Source organism: Lathamus discolor, chromosome 1 (genome assembly GCF_037157495.1).
Source record: "Lathamus discolor isolate bLatDis1 chromosome 1, bLatDis1.hap1, whole genome shotgun sequence".
NCBI classification, from domain to species: Eukaryota; Metazoa; Chordata; class Aves; order Psittaciformes; family Psittacidae; genus Lathamus; species Lathamus discolor.
The window spans coordinates 111802072-111823053 of record NC_088884.1 but is presented as its reverse complement, the minus strand read 5'-3'; the positions used below and the strand labels follow the sequence as shown (position 1 = coordinate 111823053).

Sequence of the window (20982 nt, the reverse complement as noted above, 5' to 3'; positions counted from 1 at the left end):
CGCTAACTATAATTCTGAAAGAGAAAGCTGATGATCTTTGCCCTTTGGAGGTGTCATATACTTAATATTATCCATATTCTTTTCTTTATTCAGATATTATAAATCTATTTTTTCCCTTTGAGAAGATGAGAAATACAGAAACTAGACTTCGAATTAAAGTGGGGTTAAAAAAAAAAAGTCTCATAGAAGAGTTTCCCTTCGAGCAAAAAATACAAAGAATGCAAATAAACAGTGTCAAGCAATGAAAGACTCTGTTTTACAAAAGAAGAGCACTGTGGAAGCTACTGGGGCATGACCAATATGAAAAATACCACCACTGACAACTTTTCCTGTTATTGAAAGTAGCACCTATAATTTACTAGAGTCTGTAGTGTTTCTGTGTACAGTCTGGCCTCTGGTCTAGTCAATGCCAGTTTTCCTATCCATCGCAATGGATGCAAAACTTTGTGCTCCTCTTTTCCATGTATAGCAGACATAAGTGTAAATAAAGTAACAAATCACTTTGCACTTACTTAAGTAGTTGTACCTAAAACTAAATAAATGACAAGGCCACAAATAGTACAAAAGTTAATGACAGATGTTATGGCTGTTCCTCTTTTCAGTCTACTTAGTGAAAACTAGCTAAATCTCAAGTCAACACAGTTGATTTAAAACTTAAAAGTACAGCTGTTTCTTTTCCAGTGTCTATGAATAGTTCATCCCTGAACTTCTGGTCAGAGAAAAACACCCTATATCCTGTACTGTGTGCTCTACGTTTTGCCATGCCAAGCTGTACACGGTATGTGGCCCACGGCCACTGTTTCATAGAGAGGTGAGCTGTGATTTGAAAAGGCAGATGCACAGCCTCCCACTTCTCAGGTTAGGTCCAAAGTACCTGGAAACCAATGGGGATCCCAGCAGCTCTTGAGTTCCCTGCCCCAGCCCTTGTTCCTGGAGGCATGAAGGCAGGGATATATTCAGAGCTTTCAGAAGCTTATGACAGATGACTTGTACGATCAGGATGCTGGCTACTCTGATGTTAAATATTTGTTTGCTCTTTTTCCTCCTGTCCCACTTCCTCATATACTGCATACAACCAGGCAGCACAAAGTCTATGCTTCAGTTTTTCTGGCTTCATTGAAAACATTCAGTGTCTTAAAACCAGCTGGTACTACTTAATGATCTTTTGGTAACTAAGGCTGATTTCTTTTGTTAGGCTCTCTGAAGATTAAATTTTGCTCTGGACTTCATTGCCTGGAGGAGGCTATTGTAAACCAAGATACTCAGAAATCAGCAAAAGGATGTTAAAACTAAAACACAAAACCAAAACACTTTAACTCTAGTGGTACTGCTGCCAGTGAGTTCAAGAAAATATCCTGAGATTATGCTAAAACCTGTCTGGTACTGTGGGCTGATGGCTGAAGAACTGCTTTCTAACAATGTACACACTCTTGCAAATGAATAATACCTCTATGATATAAGAAGTGCTTCTTTGATGTTAGGTTTTAAATCCTGATTTACTCAAACAGGCCATCATGCAAATAACTAGATTCTAGTAGCATTACTATTGCTTTAGATTGTGAGGAGGGAAATACAAAGCTGAAGGATTTGCGGTCCCTTTTACAAGAGACTCATTGGGAAGAGCCTGTATCTACTGAATACTGAAAAGCTCCATCAGGATTACAAAGGAAATTGCTATAAAAGATTAAAATATGTGGTCAGCAGTAATAACTCTCCCTCTGTTTATTGTCTGAGATTGTATTTGTGTTGGAGGAAAGATTGGTGTGCTTCAGATAGCAGCAAGGAAAAGAGAGAGGTTTCAACAGGGATTTTCCATGGCAAGGTTAAGAAGAGGAAGTGGATGGGGGAATGTGCTCCACAGAGCTGCAGGAAGTTGAAGCTGGAGGAAGGCAGCATAGCAGCTAGAGACTGGAGCTAAAAACTCGGCTGAGTACAAACGCCGACAGCAGGTTTTGGAGATTAAGTTATCAAGGACTGCCAACTGACCTGGTCTTCAGGTCTCCCCTTGTTGGGATGCTCCTGTGGCACCTGCCAGCATTAGCTTGCCCCTCAGGAACTGGCAGGCAGCGACCTTTGTTGTGTGTTTATTACACAAGGCTTCCCACTTGCTCAGGTCAGCTAGGAACTTACTGCATAGTTTGCACTGACTGTGGAACTAGAAGGTATCACTGTTTTCACTGGCTATAACAGGCTTTTGCTTAAAAAACAGCAAATGCGTACATACAGAATACCTGTGTGTACAAAGGAGTCAGAGGAGGACTGTAATGAAATTCTGGCTGAAATGATTGCAGCATTTTATCTTCTGTGTTATCTGTTTGTCTGTTGCTTAGACTTACAATAGTGATATAAGGAGATGAAAAAAGGCAGGAGAATCAAGCTAATTCCCCCAGATATGGCTGTTGAGAAAAGCCTTCCTTCTTAATTAAAAGTTTTAGCTTGCGCTTTGTAACTATAGCACTCATTTCCAAGTAACTGAAATAACTTTGATTCAAATCAGTCTTTAGGAACTTGCCCCACATGGCCCTCTGTATCTTCCAGTGCAGAGCAATTCTGTATGTTTCCCTGTTCCTGACAACTCGCACTGAAATCCTTCCTCCAATCTAGCCTGGTACCAGGAGACATGCTCATGTGAACTGAGATACTAACTGTAGGATTTATGAAGCCTTTGAGCTTCATAGTTAGCCTTTGAGGCTAACTGTCTCTGGAGAGCCCTTCCACTCCCTACAGCGAGCAGTGAGTTACTGTATGATAAGAGGGCTTGCACAAGACACCACTTAGCCTTCATTTTCCATTCCAGTTGAAACAGGACATCAGCCTTCACCAGTTACTTTGCTTATACAGGCCACAACTGCAGATACAGATTCACAGGGAATTACAGTAACCAATCCATAACAACATACAAAATTTAGGAAACGTATTTTGTAAGCACATGAAGTACTTTCTGTTACTCCTCAGTGTCCCTGCAGGTGGTGCTTACACGTGCTCCGTACCACTCGTGTGCCCAATGCCCTCATGCAAGGCTGGCCCCTCCGCTTGAAGAGAGGAGCGCGGGTTTGTTGGGACTGGCCAGTGAGAGGAACACAGGGAGAAGATGGGAAATGGGATGGGCTGGGAGGCATGAGCACTGTAAACGTGGACTCTAAACAGCTTCATGCCATAATTTCTCTGAAGGATGTGGCACGCTGTAGAGCTGAATCACAGCAGTAAGGGAATACACAGCCAGTCTCTAGTACTCACCTTATTTGCTTTAGTCCTCCACATGTTTTTTTAAAGGGTAGCTGCAGGTACTCCAGAATAGCTGTTTCTGCCCATCTCATTTTTAATTCTAATTAAGGGTGCAACTAAGTTTTCAGAACGTTTGCTTAATTGTCAATACCTATCATAAACTTTAAAGATTATTTTGGTTTGGGGAGCTGTGGCATGCTTCTGATTTAGTACACATCCATTACATGCAAGCTTTTGTGAGCTAGATGAGGCTGTTAGGAAGGGTTGTTTGCTGGGGAGTATAATAAGCAGATAAACTTTGCCATTCATCATTGTCTCCCACTCTTCCCACAGTAAAATTATTAGCTCATTTTCTCGTAATCAACCTGGCTGACCCTCAAATTGTTAACAAACCAAAACTAAAGTGTCCTTATATGCATTCCACAGTGGCATGCATGCTAGCTTAAATGACTGCACTAGACATTTAGTATCGTGATAGCTGTCTCCTTTCTTATCCCACGCACTCCCCCCTTTCTCTTTTTAAAGGAATAGCAGCTTTCACTGCCCCCAAAGGCTGTGTGGATGTAACACTACCAAGTGCACACTGTGCATTTTCTTCTGAGCAAAACCAGTTGCATGTCAGAAGCTTTATGCCTATCATCCTTGCTTTGCCCCCAGCCCTATTATCCCCCCTGATGTGTTTTAGGGGAGGGGAGTGGAAGAGGAAGTGAAGGTTTGTGTTGGCAAGAAAAGCAGTGACTGTTCTGCACAAGCACACTTCACGTATAGGCTTACGGGAACCTGCCCAGAACAGTGCAAGGCGTTCATCCCTTCACCTGCATTCCTGAGCTCAAGACCACCACAGCTATTAGACTTCTGGCTGAAGGACTCGCCTGGCAAACACTCAGCATAACCCTGCCAGCTCGGAGCAGCTCTGCAGGACTTGCGGGATTAAGTCCTCATTGCTGGAGGTGTGGATTTAAGTAACGAAAAGTCACCTGACCCTTTTGAGGACAGCTCACCTGCCACCCTCCCAAGGAAGGGTGAAGAGAGGCATTTAAAATGCTTCCATTAATTTTCACCATCTGTAGTGAAGATGTTTACTTAAGCTGAAAAGAAGTCTCAGCTATGATTTATGAGTTTCATTCAAAGTACTCCCATGGCTTAGATTTGTCTGTAGTTCCCAGCTTTCTAAATCCAGTTGAGTGTGTACTTTACAATGGTGAGCTTTTTATCCACACTGCTTCTTTGTGCACTGAGTGCGTGACTGTGTTATGGGCAGACAATAATCAATTAGTGAAACGGTATCTTGTGACTGAGAATATGAAGTGGGCTTTGCAGGGCCTGACAACAGCTCTTTTAACTCATCCCTTTCTGCACGTCTCTTAAATATCCCAAAATATCAAAGGTCTTTCATTAGAGCTTCAAACTCTCTCAAATCCACATGGGCCACTGGATACCTCGGAAGACTAGGAACTGAAGTGAGCCGGCAGCAACTGGCGAGTTGCCAGAATGAAGAATAACCGACTGTTTTCAAAGCTTTGAAAATATTTGAAAAGGAAGGACAGAGAGAGGAGTGTTGCAGTTCCCTTCAGGACTCCTCACATACCACTCTTCCAAGTGTCAGCTGCAGGAGTCTCAGTCTTAGTGAGAGTTAAAACACAATCTGCCAGTCTTTACCCCCCTCCTCTTCTAGCTTGGCGGCAGTGAATTTTCTGTCTCTTCATGTTGCATCTTGCCGTAAAGAGGAAAATTTACACAGGAGAAAGAATGTGCTTTGAATTATTGGAAATTAAAGGAAAGCAGGGATGCCAGCTCATTCTGGGATCCCAACCCTTTCTCTGCACAGCAATCCCAACTTTTTATCCAGTCTTGTAATTTGGTTAAAGGGAGAAACCTTCATGTTACGGCTGTGTTTTAAGACAAACGTTTTGTTCACAAAATCTAGACTTTTTGCTGGTTTCCAGTTAACCTGAAACACCAAAAGAAGATTCCACAGAAGAGCAAATGTGTGTCTCCCTGTAGTAAGATTTTTTCTCTATTAGCTCTCTAACAAAGTGGGTTTTGCCACAAAATACATACAATTCCTCCTGTACTGCCCATTTATGCTTAAATGTGAAGGTGCTCTAAGTGGCTGTACAGAAAAACCACGTTCTACGTAAGCATGGATGTAACAAGATAAGAAGGAGCTCAGAAATGGCCTCAGTTGTGTGGAAGCACAAACTGGAGCCTGTCGCTTGGTTGTCAGAACAGGATTAATAGTGGCCTTCTAAAGAAAAAAACCTCAAAACTCTCCTGCCAAGTAATAAAAGCCTGAAATTAGAAAGGGGGTGGGGGAAGTGACTGTAGCCATGATAGTAACTACAGAAATCTGTTTTTCAGGCCAAGCTTAAGAAGCTAGGCTGTAACTCCTTGATAAACGCTGGCATGATGTGAAGTGGGCATCTCTTAACTTAAAATTGATTTGGGCTCTGGGCCATTTTATCTAAGATTAGTCAATGACCAAGTTCTTTCAAGCTCGTTTGTTGAGCATTCAAAATGAACATGTAGTCCCACATCTTCGTCTCCAACCTAAAACTGAAGGGGGTGGCCAACAACAGTACCCGTTCTAGGCTTTCTTCTGTGCTCAGAACCATAGTAAGGCAGCACTGGCTCCCACATTTCATTTCTCTCCCAGAGCTGTTTTTTTATCAAGGTTAGGTCTCGACTGCTCTTAAATCGTCAGCTGGCTCTGGTCATCAAAAACACCTTGTCTTTCATCTCTTGTACATCTGGAGAGGCAATTGTAACTGTTTTCTCAGATGTAGATTTCAGCACGATAATCCATGCCATTGTTGCATGTAGATTGCAATAACCCACATGAAAACTGCTCGTGAAGACCACACACGAATGCAGAAAGAAGCTGAATGGCAAGCATAGCTCCAGGGAGCATCTTCTAATGGATCTCTAAAAATGCATTAGATTCTTATCTTCTGTGGTGCCTCTGAGGTGTTTGTGCCGGTAGCTCACAGACTTAAACATGCCAAAGTCAGGTTTTAAGGAAAGAACTTCCTCCGTAAAGCTCTGTAAAGTAACAAGCTTGTTCTGCTGATTTAAATGTGATTTATACAGACCCTCTCATGCCGGCAGAATAAAACTAATTTTTTACTGGGGTAAAGCCAAACTAATTCATACAGGTATTTGAAATATTATGTAGGCACATGTTATAGCTGCTTGTATATCAAATATCTGAACTCAGGGAAAATCCGGCAGAATGTGGCATGTGCATAAGGTCTCCAAAGAGCAGACTGTTGCATTTGCTTTGTGACCTCCGTGCATCTGGTCAGGGAACAAATGGTATGGATACAGATCCACCCAGGGAGGAGATCAGATGTCATGAACTGGGTTGTTTATTCTGTCTTAGAGGGGGAGCATTGGTAACAGTCTTCAGTTACATGGGGAGAAAGGAGGCATAGCACAGAGAAAAAAAGCTGCTCTGCGAGTCTGTGGTAAATGGGAAGAGACGATCTAGGGCTATATTTTAAATGGTAGAAGCTTTCTAATAAGTAAGGTTAATGAAGCACTGTATGGGTTATACAACCCTCATCATTACAGACCTTTGAAAACAAGTTGGAGTGGACTGGTACAGGTCTGGCAGCTGCTGCCCTACAGCTGAGAAGCAGGGCACTCACATCCTCAGGCCCCTGACAAACCTATTTTTCCCCATGTATTTATGAGCAATTGGTTTGAGTTGTAAGTTGTACAAGGCACAAACTAGAAGGAAGGAAGAAGGAAAAAAAAAGGCAAGTGGGCATGAAAACACATTTTTAACTCAAATTACACAACAAAACAGCACAAGATCTTTCCAAAGCAAGTACCCTTGGTTTGGCTCAACAACTCCAACTTCACCATCTGGAAGTAAATCCCCAGAAGGGTGTAGGAAACCATGCAGATCCTGTAGTTCACTACAGCATCCCAGCCTAGGTGTGATAGAGGTGTAAAATGTGTAGAGGGGTATAAATGATACCATAGTGAGGCTAGTGAAGGGGCTGAAATCTATGCTGTATCACATGTGGGAGCAACAGTCACAGTAATCCTCAGAGCCATCAACTCTTGTCTCCGCATTCACCCCTCTTCTGTTTTCATCAGAACTGGGGGACCAATAGAACTTCCTACTGTGAAGTTCAAAGGATAATGGAAAACAGAAATTTATAAAGAGGCTTTCTGAGGATGCTACAGCCCACAGTGTTCTACTCTTTTCTATCAGTTCTCCCACCCACATACCAAACAGGACCATTTTTGTTCCTATTTTCTAATGTTAGTGTCCCAACACAATGAAACCCTGAAATCTTTAGCTTGCCAGTGGTTTTTCATTCCTGTTCTCCCTTTCTTCTTTGTTAATGGGATGAAGGGAGCCAGGAGAATATCTTCCACTGGTTCTAGTTCTTAAGAGAGATGTACTAAATAGTGAATAACTTTACCAACAGCTGTGATGAAATCATCATGTATAACTAACCTTTGACTGGTGTTAGGAAGTCATCAACCCAAGAAATCTGTGCTATAGCCAGGTCTGAAGCCAGATGGACAAAGATCACAGAAATGGGAAGATAATGATGACACTGACCTCTGAGTAACCTTCCCTAAATGACAGGTTGATAACATCAAGTATGTCTTGAAGAATGGTTCAGCCACCAACACTTGCTTACTCTGGCATGCTCATACGGAGGCAGGCTGTACTATAGAGATCAGTCAAAGTAGCACGAGCACTTAGCTATTGCTTTCCAGTAGCTGATTTTAATCAGGGACCAGCGTCACATTACTGTCTGACACATGGGGTAGCAGAAGGACTGATAGGGAAATCATCCCTCCAGTTACAGCATCTCTCTAGAAATCTAAAACCAGGTCTGAGCACTGGATGTGTACCTGATAACACCACCCACCCTACCTTGCCAGCCTTTGCTCAACACACTTAACCTAGCCTGGAAACTGGCTGAGAAAAAAAGAGACCAGGTGGTCTACATGGATCCTACCCCAGTGTGGTGAATTACCTGAATGATGCCCTGCGGGGTCACAATTTGAAATACTGCTAGTCCAGACTTCACAGGCACACAGAGAAGTTTCTTGTTATACCCAGGCATAGAAGCATCTCACTCAGCCCGTGCTTATTTGAGCATTCCCAGTGTTTCGGACTATGCCTCCCATCCCTGCAGCCTTCCCATTACAATTATCAGCTGCAGAGACTCTCAAAACCAGGTGAAAGGTTGTTTTAGTTCAGCTTCCTTGTATTCTTGAAAGATGTTTAATAGTCAAAGTGGTGCTCAAGAAATTGAGCAACGCTCATCTTAAAGTGTTGGCATACCAACACCCAGTCTAATGCCAAATAGGCTACCTTGACAAGTGATACAGCTCTGTGGGGTGGCTTGTCAGTGTAAACCAGCCAGATCCCCCACACTCCACATCTAAACCACAGAACAAGCTCACCACCAGCAAGAACAAACACAGGTGCCAACCTCATCTTGAATGTTCTGGTTATTACAGCAGGAAGGTCCTTAAATCCAAGCTGGTTCTGAAGTTCAGTGTTTTGGGAAACATTTCTAATCTAGTCATACTAGGGTGGCATTACAAGTGACTTGAAGAGCTGCGTTCTTCTGTTAGAAGTGCTACGTGGTACAGTTAGGTGCAAAGTTTGCATAAGACATAAATCACAAAAAAATAGGAACTGGAGAGCTGTGTGATGATACATTAATAATTCCTATTTAGATGCTCTGCTCCCTGAATTAATTTCCTTCATATACTTGTTTTTTTTTTCCACCTGTGTCGTTGAGGCATTTAATTTTCGCTCCCCTTCATTTTATGCAATTGTTAAAATAGTGCAATTATTCATGTCTGGGTATATATTATGCAGTATCCAGTCTTGTTGATGGTTATATAATGTAGCAAGGGGAAATCACTGTGCAGACTTTAGCTTTACTCTCTTGCCTTCTCTATTAAGGTCAAAAATCAAACTGATTCAAGTGGTTTTGCGATTAGATCATCACATCACTGAAATGCAAGAACTGGTGTCAATAAATTGAGGGGGGCCTTAGCATTAGTTGATTTAAAAATGCATGAATTATAAGGCTTCTGGCTTGGGTAAGATTTAATGAATTATTAATCTTCATATTTCACAAATCCCATGCTCTTCATTCCCTTATGTCTGCTTATAACTATATTTGCTAGTCACCATTTCCCTGTAAATTAAGGATAAATTAGCTGTAAATCAGGTCACAAATTTTAGCTATTCCACATTTTCTTTTCTGTTTGACACAGATTATTCGTAGATCTAAATGCCAAAGAAGACAATTATATTCATTTAATATGACCTCCTGCAGAATACAGTCTCATCCAGTAGTTTCTAGATTAACCCTTAACTGCTACTTAAAGCTACAATGAGAAAGCTATACAATTAGAAAGAAATACAGACTTAACTTAAAAACATCAAGGGACAGTGAAGTTAGGGCATCCTTATGCAAGTTTTTCCCAAAGCATTATGAATGCACTGAATAAATATACTATCCAAATGAAGAGACAGCTGAATGTAGTGCAAAAGGATCCCATTGTAAGCCATGGAGCCCAACTAACAACAGAGTATTATTGTCCTTCTGAGGCCTACTTTACATCTGCCTTGAAGTTTCACTGTGTTTTCCTCAGCTACAACCATTGTACAGGGTAGCAGTGATGCTGGTAGAGAGCAGAGCAAACCCTTAGGGGCTGTTGTGGGGTTCAGAGCCTCAGTTCAACTTGAACATGAATGCAACCTCTCTTTCAAATCTGCTTTGGACAACAGGGTTTAAATATTTTCTCATGGGTGCCTTGGCTTCAGAAAAGCACATTGAACCCATATTTAAACAGCAGGCCCACACGGGATTTTGTTTCTGATGGTATTGTATTTATTACAAACTACCAGCAACCCTGGCTTGGGAAGGAGCTGTTCTGCTAATGGCAGAATGTCCACCCAGAGTCTGGACAGGTGTCGTCCCAGCATTGCCTCTCCCATTAGCTTCCGCGTGGAAGCTTGCTTTATTTCTCAGTGTATAGACACAGTGCGCCTTAAGCATAAAACATACAGGTAATCCTTAAACTATACCACAGTTTTCATTCATGCAACATTTTATCCCAGCAAGAATGGAAATATCTCACTAATAAGGAGCTTTCATGTGTTGCCTCACCCATTAGCCATCTGAGTTAACTGCACATCTTTTCTCCTCTAGTGACATTTGCAGCTTCCTTACAGATGTAAACCCAAGGCACAGCTGAAGAAACTACTAGTTAGATAGGCCAGGGGAAAATGAGCACCTGGCTATAAATCGTGGTATTGAGTGTCGTTATAACTGCTTACACTTCTTGTTCCCTGAAGTTAAAAAAGCGAAGACTGGTATAGAGTTAATCAGAAACCATTTCACATCTATGTAAGTCCAGGAGATTTGGCTTACTGCAGAAACTGAGCTTTCTGACACTTCCATGTATGAGTGTCCTTACTTAGGAATAACTACTCATGCCATTACTCGAATTTTCATTCATTCTTGAATTAAGAAAGAAAATCCCTTCACTTTAGGAACTTTTTGACTTGTTGAAAGTTGGCAGCATGAGGTTCAGAGGAGAGAAGCAACTGCACAACAGCACATAAAAATACATAGCAAATTATGCCAGAAGTGAAGCCAACTACTGTAGTCAGGCAATAGGAGCAGGAGAGTGCAAGCATGAAGTACAACTTATCAAATTGGAGTTTAGCAAGACATATAGGTAAACTCACCTCCTGTCTAGAAAGTGCTACAAGTCTGGGAGCAGTTTAGACCTCTGTGTCATCTAGCTGTGGCAGGAGGGTGCCAGCAGGATGCAGGCTGTGGCAGCACTCCAGGAACAACCCAGCGAGCTATCTACAAGCTCCCAGGTATCCGACTTCTGCTTTCTTGAGTCTCATCCTGATAACTGATCGAGCACAAGTCAGTTGAGGTCATGATCTGAGGATATTTCTGCCAGGGAGAAAAATCTCTGAGGAGATAAATTTCTCTCACAGCCAATCTCAGAGAGGGAAACAACCTATCTGACATGCCACCTTTTGGTCCTTTTATGGCCACAAGTACTCTGACACAGCATATCTCCACCTAGTTTTTCTACTGGGAATCCTGCCCAGCTTTGCAGGAGATTGTACTCCCCTGCAGTGGGTGTATTTGTCCATTTCATTCATTCATTCATTCATTCATCTGAGCTGCTTTGCATTCACAAACTCTCCAGATACATTGTTATATAAAATAAGGTATGCACCTCTAGAACTGGCTAAAAGAAAGATTTTCTGTGAAAAAAAGTGACATAACTAAGAGTTGCTGCCACAGAAACGTTTGTTACACTTGTAACACCACCTTCCGCAGTCTTTTGGTATTCCTATATTGATAGAGGCGGCAGGAATAAGCCAAACTTGCCCATAAAACAAATAATAAAAAAAAAAAGAAATAGATTTCAAACTGTTTCTCAGTACCTTGTTTCCAATTTGTGCCCCACATGTGACAAGAAATAAATGTATATACATTGATTGCATCTGAAAAAGTCAGATGGTGGTGGGCTGAATTACAACTTGAATGCATATTGGTGGGATGAGATGCTGATCCATTTGCACAGTAATGTGCTATATTTAAGTCACGCATCGTGGCATCTTCAAAGAGGCCAGTCATAATTATGATGGATTAGACTGCAGAGTCAGTCCTAGATGCAGTAATTGTTTCACAGATGCTGCTGATGTGACTTGAATATCTAATGAATTATAGCTGAAGAAAAATATGTGGAGCTTCTAAATGGCCTGAATAAAATTCAGTTATGGGAAAGAGAAAAAAGTCTAACTGCTACACTTAGGGAAAGGTGGATTTACGTTGAGAGGCAGACAGTTCACCCCGCAACAATGACAAAGAAGAGCACAGAAACTTTGTAAAGCACAACCAGGTCTACTTAGTAGTAGCATCAAGAATATCTTCCTGGTGTCCCAGTTGAAACCAGTAATAAGGTATTGCTGCCATTTGGTTTTTTCCAGTTTTAAATTGCAGATAATTGTTGTGATTTGTAGCTGCTGGAGCAAGATTTGTACTGAGGTGTGCCTTGAGGATTGTGAATAACTGAGTGTAGACTGAGAAGGAAGTATAACGTGAAGTCACCGTAATCCCAGCTGCATTTCAAAGAATGCAAATCTGCCACTTTTCATCAATGGATTCACTTTGTATTTTAAGGAACCAAATGATTCCCACATCCTTTGCAATGTCTGACACTGGTGCCTTTTACACTGGAGGTGATCAGAATTTGGGGGAACTGGTTGACCCATACCATGAGGTGTTTGAGAATACTGTGAATAACAATCCATGTCACACAGCAAACTTCATCTTGTGATGTCCAAGGACCGCATGAACCTAAGACTCTTTTCTGCAGCACAGATGTGCTCCTTTGAGGGGTTTGCAAGCCAAGCTGAGAGAGGTCAGGCAGCCCCCACTTCTAAACAGAAAGGTGTTTTTACCTATCAGTAAGGAGTTGAGAAGAAAGATTAGCTGGCAACTCTCAGAAGGGATTTAGCTGCAACCCACGTGGGTGGTTCTGGTACACCAGAACACAAGCAGCAAGGCAGATTCTGAAAGCTAGAGTTTCTCACAGCTAATTCACACAGACTAAAACTTTTTTAAATAAATGCTTTAGAAGCTGCTTGGCAGCACAGTGTTAATTACTGTGGGGCCTTTTATTTCGTTTCATACTTGTGAAAGACACACAAGTATTGCCTACACACTCATGTCTGAGTTGTGGTTCAGCTGTAGTTTCTAGGTATGAAAAGTGTGAAGGCAAAGAATGGTTTCCAAATTAGGCTGACATTTTATTTTTGAGACACTCCGAGAGCATCATTCTGCTGCCCGGCCTAGAACGACACATGAGAGGAAGCCTTTTCATGCTGCTTTCTGTTAAGTGTGGAATATCATCTCCCTGGAAAGCCGCAAAGGCTCGTGTCTTGTGGTACTTCAAAGCTAGGCTGGGAAATACACTGAAATATATCTAGAAGGGAAGAAGCCTACCTTACCTTGTCAAGAAAATAGGTGAGATGGACAAACAGTCTTTTCCATCTCCCTATTCTTAGCTTTCCCTTCAAAAACTCTTTTTTTAAAGTACTGTTACTTGTAGAGAGAACATCTCTACTTCTGTCATACAAAACATAAATTGGGTAAGAAAAGAAAATACTTTAGGAGGTCAAAAGTAAATCTAAACCCAAATTTGGAATAAGGAGGAAGTGGATACAGCTTACCATATAGGTGCCTGCCAGTCAAAATGTGTGTTTGAATCATCCTGATACTGAAATTGGAGCTGCAAGCAGAGGGAATTCTGCTGGATGTAATGAATCTCATGAATTAATATTACTTTTAAAAGCAACTTACTAAGGAAATACTGCACTGAAAGCTGTATAAATTACATGTTCCTTCGCATTTAAAGAAAAATAGAGAAAGTCAGTGTGGCATAAATACATAAGCAATACCAACCATGTGTAGTGCTTTTCCTGACTACTGCCCAACCAGAGGTGACCAGGTGATGGCAAACACTTCAGATTGCCCTTTATGCAAACTGAAAATAAAAGCTTCAGGACAAAGACATGCATGAGTCCTGATTTTCTCTGTGCAATCTCACATCTGTAAAACCCTCTGTCAGTCTGTCTTCTGTCATTCGTGACTGGTTAAGAACTTTAAAGCCAACAAAGAATAAATTACAGGCAGAGTCAAACAAGGGCTTTATCTGAGTTAACTGGGATTGTGAATCCTGGGAAGACCCATGTGAACAGGATTAGCGTGTCATTATATGGAATTTGTTCACTGCACACTGTCAGTACTTTATCCAATGAAAAACTTCATTTTATAAATAAAATATAGAGTATATAAGAGAATGGGATTTTCCATCCAAACAAAGAGGAAAAGAATCCCAGTTCCACAGCTGTGGGGCTCAGTTCAAACCCGGACTGCATAGTTTAGGCCATGTTTGATGTCTACATGTAAATTTGAAAGGATATTAATACCTGAAAAAAACCCCACTTCCATCAAACCTTTCAGAAATCAGATCTCAATTTTAGGTATTTCAGAAACCAAACCTTTCAGCTTTGTTTCTGTCAATGTTACCAAGATGTTGATGAACTGTAAGAGTTCCTATGGACAGCAGTCAGGCATGGCTTTGTTTCACATGTATCGCACCACTTGCGTGGTCTTTAGGAATGCTGATTTTAAAAGACCTTGTCAGACAGCTGAAGACAGAAGAAAGGAGGTTTTCCCCTCTAATTGGCAAGCTTGGTGGCAATAATCCTTCAAGTCACACAAAAGAGGTTTGGCACACTTAATCAAGTAACAGAATTAGCACAAAGTCTGGGAACCATGGTTTCAGCATGACTTTCTGCCTTACCACAGACAAGAAGTGATGACAGAGGAGTCTATGTAAACCATTCAAAAGCAAAGACTATTTTTTTCACCATTAGGAGAGATCTTCTTGGTAAAATATCCGTGTGTGTGTTAAACGGGGTAAGGAATCACTCTGTATTTTCACTCTCTTTTCATCTTGAAGAACAAACCTTCAAGAAAAAGGGAGACATGGGGCAGCGATACATGACAGGATAGTGAAACACCCCTCAGGTGTGCCTGCGAGCTTGCATTGTGTGGGGGAGCTGGTCAGGACAGAGGTGTTTGAATGCTTCAGGAATTGCCCATAATTGGTTTCCCGTCAATGGAAACTAAAATTGACTTAGATTCTCTCCTGTTTCTTTCCTCTTTCAGATACTTTCAGAGGGTAGCCTTGTGGATGGCCCCGAAGCAGGCCAGATGGAACAGGACAGAACCAACCATGTTGACGGCAATAGATTGAGTCCATTTCTAATACCGCAATCTTCTCACGTTTGCCAGGCAGAGCCTTCTGCGGTGAAGCTACAGAATGGAAGTCCAGCAACAGAGAGGCCTGAAGTTGAAGTAAATGGAGACCACAAGCAGCTATTCATTAAAAGCAGCTACAGCGTGCCCCACCTGAAGGGAAATCCAAACAACCGCGTTAGCCCTAACCCTTTACAAGAAAAGAAAGTATATTCCAAATATATGCAAAATGGTGGGATAAAACGCACTTTTAGTGAGCCCTCTCTGTATGGACTTCATGAAAGCAAGAAAGTAAAACAAGACAAAGAGGTAAATGGAGGAAAAGTTGAGCCAGAGGATAATAATGAAAAACCAAGCGTCTCCAAGTGCTACAGTGAGAAGAAACCTGAGAGTTTTACAGGACAAGAGAATGAAGTTTCAGATTTGATACAGTCTACAAGATACAACAGTGGTGGTTCAGAAAACCCTCATGACCTCCTGATTCAGGATGAGCAGGACCGGGAAAATGTTCATCGCCACAACAGGGACATTGTCTTACTACTTAAGAACAAGGCAGTGCCAATGCCTAATGGTGCTACAGTTTCTGCCTCTTCCATGGAAAGCATGCATGGTGAACTCCTGGAGAAAACACTGTCTCAATATTATCCAGAACATGTTTCCATAGCAATGCAGAAGAACACATCTCATATCAATGCCATTACCAGTCAGGCTACTAATGAGTTGTCCTATGAGGCAACGCCTTCATCCCATACCTCAGGGCAGATCACTTCCCCACAGACCTCAAACTCTGAGCTGCCTCAAGTGCCAGCTGTAGTGGTTACTGAGGTCTACAATGCAGAAGACTCCAGTAACCCGCCTGTATTGCCAGGTAGCTGTTTGCTTCAGAAACCAGAACTACAGCTACAGCAACAGATTCCAGGCTATGATCCACACCAGTTACCCATAGGAAACAGTACTGTTCCTGGAAGTGTAGGGCAGGTTCCCAACCAAGACCTCTCTCTAAGTTCCAGCAGTAACCTGCAAGCTCAGAGTGTCGTGCTGGAAAGGTATTCTGAGCAAGCAGAAAATAATGGTGCTTTCTTTAAACAGAACTCAACCTTTCACAAAGATTCCTCCACTCCTCCTGCTCCGGAAATGAACAGTGCACTGTCCGTTGTGGTGCAAGAAGGACACCATTCCTATAATAACAGATGTGATGAAACTCTTCCTGGGGAGATAAAGAATGAAGGGCAACAGCAGGGACCAATGTCAGAAAGTCCCAGCCTCAGCCAACAACTTCACCCTCAGCAGAGACTTCAACAGCAGGCACAAACATCACAAGATGACAGTGAAAGCAACCCGCAAGCTGCTGTGGCCGCCTCAATTCAGCAGCACCCAGAAGACATGGCGCCGGTGTCAGAGCCTCCCCTCCAAAGCCTGCAAGCACATGGAAGCGAGGGTGAGCTGCAGCAACACTATCAGCATTTCCCAGGACAGAGAGAACCTGAGATTCCTCCCGACAAAGAAAAGGACCAAGTGAAAGAACCTGTGAAACAGGCTCAACATTATTCAAAACCAGCCTGGATAGAACTGGTTTCCACCCAGTTCCGCCAGGGAGAGCCTCCCAAAAAAACCAGCGAAGCATTATTGCGATCAATTCTTCAGTTCCAGGCAAACAGAGCCAAAACAGCCTATACAAAACAGTATGCTGTAAGTCCTGGTGCATTAAAGGGGCCTTCAGGGCAGCCCCGGAGCCAGAAGATAATGCAACAGGAACAAATTCCTCCGCTGTACAAAAGCGAGACCTCCCAGCTGCAGCCGCATCCCACAGCCGACCAGCAGCTGCTGTTCCAGAAACGCTCACCGCAGCCACAGCTCACAAAGATGGATTCCTTACTGAAGTCCCAAGTGCAGCAGCACCCTCCACAGCAGCTCCATTTCCAGCCAAGACCAGAACAACAAACCGAACAGCCTTTAGGGGCCCCACTGAAACAGCAGCACTTGAATCCCAAGCCAGGGGAAAAGGAGCAATTCCTGCATTCACACATCTTGCAACAGATGCTTCAAAAACCCTCACAGCAGATGCAGCTGCCATGCAGTCCACAGCTAACCCCAAACCAGCAACAGGCTCTGCAAATGAAGAATAAAGACCTGCCCCAAACCATATCCCGCTCCCAAAGTGGTGCTGAACAGTCACTAAACAGGACGTCCTTCAATCAGCATAAAGTAAATGAATGTTTTCAAACTGGGAATAAGTACATGAAATCACCCTCATTCCCACTGCATAACCCTCAGTTAGGCCTAGAGCAGGGACAGAGCATGAACAACAAAGCTCCCCTTTACACTCAGAAAGCAAATGCCAGTCTGCAGCATCCCTGCCCAAACAATGTGCACTTGATTTCTGAGAAGAAAGAAAACGCCGCAAATATTGAACGCTTTGGAGCCAACAAAATGCAGGACTTGCAACACGTGCAGTATTTTTCAAATAACTTGACCTCAAAGCAAGATGTGAATCACTGTTTTCCAGAACAAGAGCAACAGACGCAACAAGCTTCAGTTATACAGATACCACCACTCCAGCAGACACAATGCTACGGCAGCAGCCTGAACCAAGATGTCCCGAGCCAACAAGCTTCACAGATTCCTCAGCAGTACTTACCACACAGCCAGCAAACTGCCCCACACGCCCAAGACCAGAGAAGCTGTCATTTGCAGTCCCAAACCCCTAAGGATTTTCAAAAGCATGCTGCTCTAAGGTGGCATCTCTTGCAAAAACAAGAGCAACAAGCATACCAGCAACCCAAACCCGAGATTGGTCCCGGTGCAGTGCGTAAGCCTATAAAAATCGAGGCTGGCACAAAGTCTAACGTCTGCATGCGTCCATCAGCTGGACAGCTGGAAAACAAACTGTGGAAAAAAACAATTAAACAAGAGAATCAGCACTTTGGCTGCGAGAACATGCAACAAAAGAGCATCATCGAGACAATGGAACAGCAGCTGAAACAGATACAGGTCAAATCACTGTTTGATCATAAGACTTTTACTATCAAATCACCTAAACATGTGAAGGTTGAAACAGCAGGTCCTATTACCATCCTCTCAAGAAATACTGGTGCTGCAGATTTTGACACTCAGACCCCGATCTTAGATCAACAAACAAACATGTCTGCTGAGAAAACCCCGACCAAAAGAACAGCTGGAACTGTTCTCAATAATTTTTTAGACTCACCTTCCAAGTTATTGGATACTCCTGTAAAAAACTTATTGGACACACCTGCCAAAACCCAGTATGATTTCCCATCGTGCAGCTGTGTGGGTAAGTGCTGAGATGTATTAAAAACTGTACTAACTTACAGGAAGGAAACGAGTCTTCAAGTTGGGATCGTGGAGTTACTTGGATGTTTTTGTTGGGGGACTTGGGGGGTTGGGGGTTTTTTAGAACATTAATTAGTAAAGACATGAAATTGCAATTTTATGCACTTATGCCTACTCCACTTACCCAACCCCATACACAGGCCCTTTCTCAATAATTCATAAAGCAATTACCTATTTGCTTTCTCAGTCAGAATGCTTATGGCCAGTAATGTATCCCCTCACATCCATTCTCCTTCAGCAGCAGACATGTAATGACAACATGCTGATAAAAAGTAGGTCATAACTGTACAATCTAATTTATTCATCAAGGTTAGATACAGCGTTTGTAAAATAACTCTCCAAAACTCAAGATCCTGATGCCATTTTTTGCTCTAAGAGTGAAATTGCTGACGTTTCCATCAGTAAAGCCTAAGCAAAGAAGGGATGACGGATTATTCCTCATTTGTTGCGGGAGTTTATCCTCCCTTTCACACCCTGTCTCCTGCAAGGCTAAAGAGATCAGCAGTTTCTTAGAGAAGCCATGAAAGCAGTGACAGAAAAGCAGCGAGAGGGGCCCTCAGTATTTCTTCATGGCATACCCAGTCTCCAAAAACTGGAAGAATAGAGCAGAGGGAAGCAGAGTGACAGGTATGGGCCCATAGCCTGAGCTTCCATACAGCACAGAAACAGGTCTAACAGGCATTTTCAGACTCTACTGAATGAACTATTTTGGCTGAGACAAAAGGTTCAACACCAAAAAGGCGGTGCAGGGGGAAATCCTTGTTATAGTTTCACTTACTGGGATATTTCATAAAGGAGGAAAGTTGAACCAGTGCTCCTCCAGAACTGCAAAATGGACCTTTTTGCCTTTTCAAACTCTTGGGGCTATGTCTCAGAGAAGATCCATGGGAGCAAAAAGAGGAGGTAGTAGATTTGTGATGCTCCCAGGAAGAAAACTGGAAGCCAATTCCTTACTGTTCCTTGTAGTTTTATAAGAAACAACCTACAAAATGTAGGGGTTTTTGAAAACAATTAAGTTTTGTTTGTTATTTCTTTTTCTTGAGAAGATTTTGCCAATGTAGTTGGCACAAGTTTTTCTGGCAATCAATTATTCTCACTATTTTTTTTAGCCAGTATTGCAACCACTAACTAAGCAAAAGAGCTTATTCTCTCTCCACTTGCATTTTAATTCTAAAGTCTTAGCAGAACCTCTAGGAAATAAAGGAGCTTGAAACGTAGTTCCTGTCCTCTTTAAAGAACCCAGTGCCACAGCATAATTCAATAGGGTTTATCGCTCTTTCTTACCAAGACTTCTCCTTAGGAAGATTAAATTAAGCCATTCCGCCACTGACACATTGAGGTTTATAGAATGCTTTCATCATGCTTCCACAGGCTGTACGTCAAAAGCAGCATCACCTCATCCAGCCTTTGGAGTCAGCATGGCAGAAAGCACAGTCAGCCCTCAGATAAGTCAGCACAGCTCCACTGTCTTCTCCTGAACCCAAGCAGAGCCTGGCCAGCTCACTGCTGGAGCCTGCCTCCTGGTATCAAACCAGACATATACTGTATATTGTGAATGCTGACATGGAACTACCTACACACAGAAAACTGAAGCCACATTCTTAGCATACAAGCATTTTGACTAAGCCTTGTGCAGGATTTCTTTCAGCAAACTTGCTTTTTTGTTTTTCATTTCACAGAGTCTTTCTGTGGGTGGCAGAAATTCTCTATGTAACCTACTGGCCACTTTCTCAAGCTGTAGATCCCTACACTGTAACATGTCTGCTGAAAAACAACTACTGTACAGCTCACTAATGTCAATATTTACCATTGTTATCCCATTTGTCCTCCTTTCTAGATACTGGGAGAGGAGGAAGTGGGAGAAGGAGAAACAATTGTTCGGTGATAACAGGAAAATGCCTTTTGAATATCACTGTAGCCCGAGATGTGAAACAACTGTTTGTGCTAGCGAAAGGCACACAGCCTGTATCATGGCTACTGGCAGGATTAGCCACGTGCTTTGAATGTTTTGTACAAATTGCGTGGGCATATTTTAGACAGAAGTGTTTGAAAACTCTGACCCCAAACCCAAATAGCAGTATTCTAACAAGCCAGATGTAAGCTTTGCAATGTGACTTTTTACATTAAAGAATTAAGCTTCAAAGTAATAACTTTTATTTTGTTTTAAACAGAGCAAATTATTGAAAAAGATGAAGGTCCTTTCTATACTCATCTAGGAGCCGGTCCTAATGTGGCAGCTATTAGAGAAATCATGGAAGAAAGGTAATTAGTGCAAAGGCACAGGGCACATTAACGTTTATCCTTTTGTGGATGTCAGAATTTTTCCAGCTTTTGCACATAAAGAAATAAACAATTGCAAATCAAGTGATTACTTGTAGGCTTAGCTACTCCAGTGTTGCCAACATTACGCACTGTGCTATTCACCAGAGAGTCACAATATTTGACAGGGCTAATAGCCTGCTGGCTGGCACAGGCTGAGCACTTTGAGACAGATGCCAGCAAACCCAAGCAGGAACAAGTATTCACCAGCCTGCCAAGCAAGACG

General features: G+C 42.4%; 1 protein-coding gene and 1 long non-coding RNA gene across 2 annotated transcripts in view; one reads left to right on the top strand and one right to left on the bottom strand.

The window, feature by feature from the left end:
• Positions 1-20982, top strand: part of TET2 (tet methylcytosine dioxygenase 2) — a 73711-nt gene that overhangs the window by 34034 nt on the left and 18695 nt on the right. Inside the window, exons 2-3 of the mRNA XM_065690875.1 lie at positions 14994-18378; positions 20609-20699. Of these exons, the coding sequence (XP_065546947.1) occupies positions 14994-18378; positions 20609-20699 (3476 nt within the window). The remainder of the gene's footprint in view (positions 1-14993; positions 18379-20608; positions 20700-20982) is intronic.
• The window catches only part of LOC136020158 (uncharacterized), a 59201-nt gene that overhangs the window by 28577 nt on the left and 9642 nt on the right, over positions 1-20982 (bottom strand). The gene's annotated exons all lie outside the window — the stretch shown is intronic.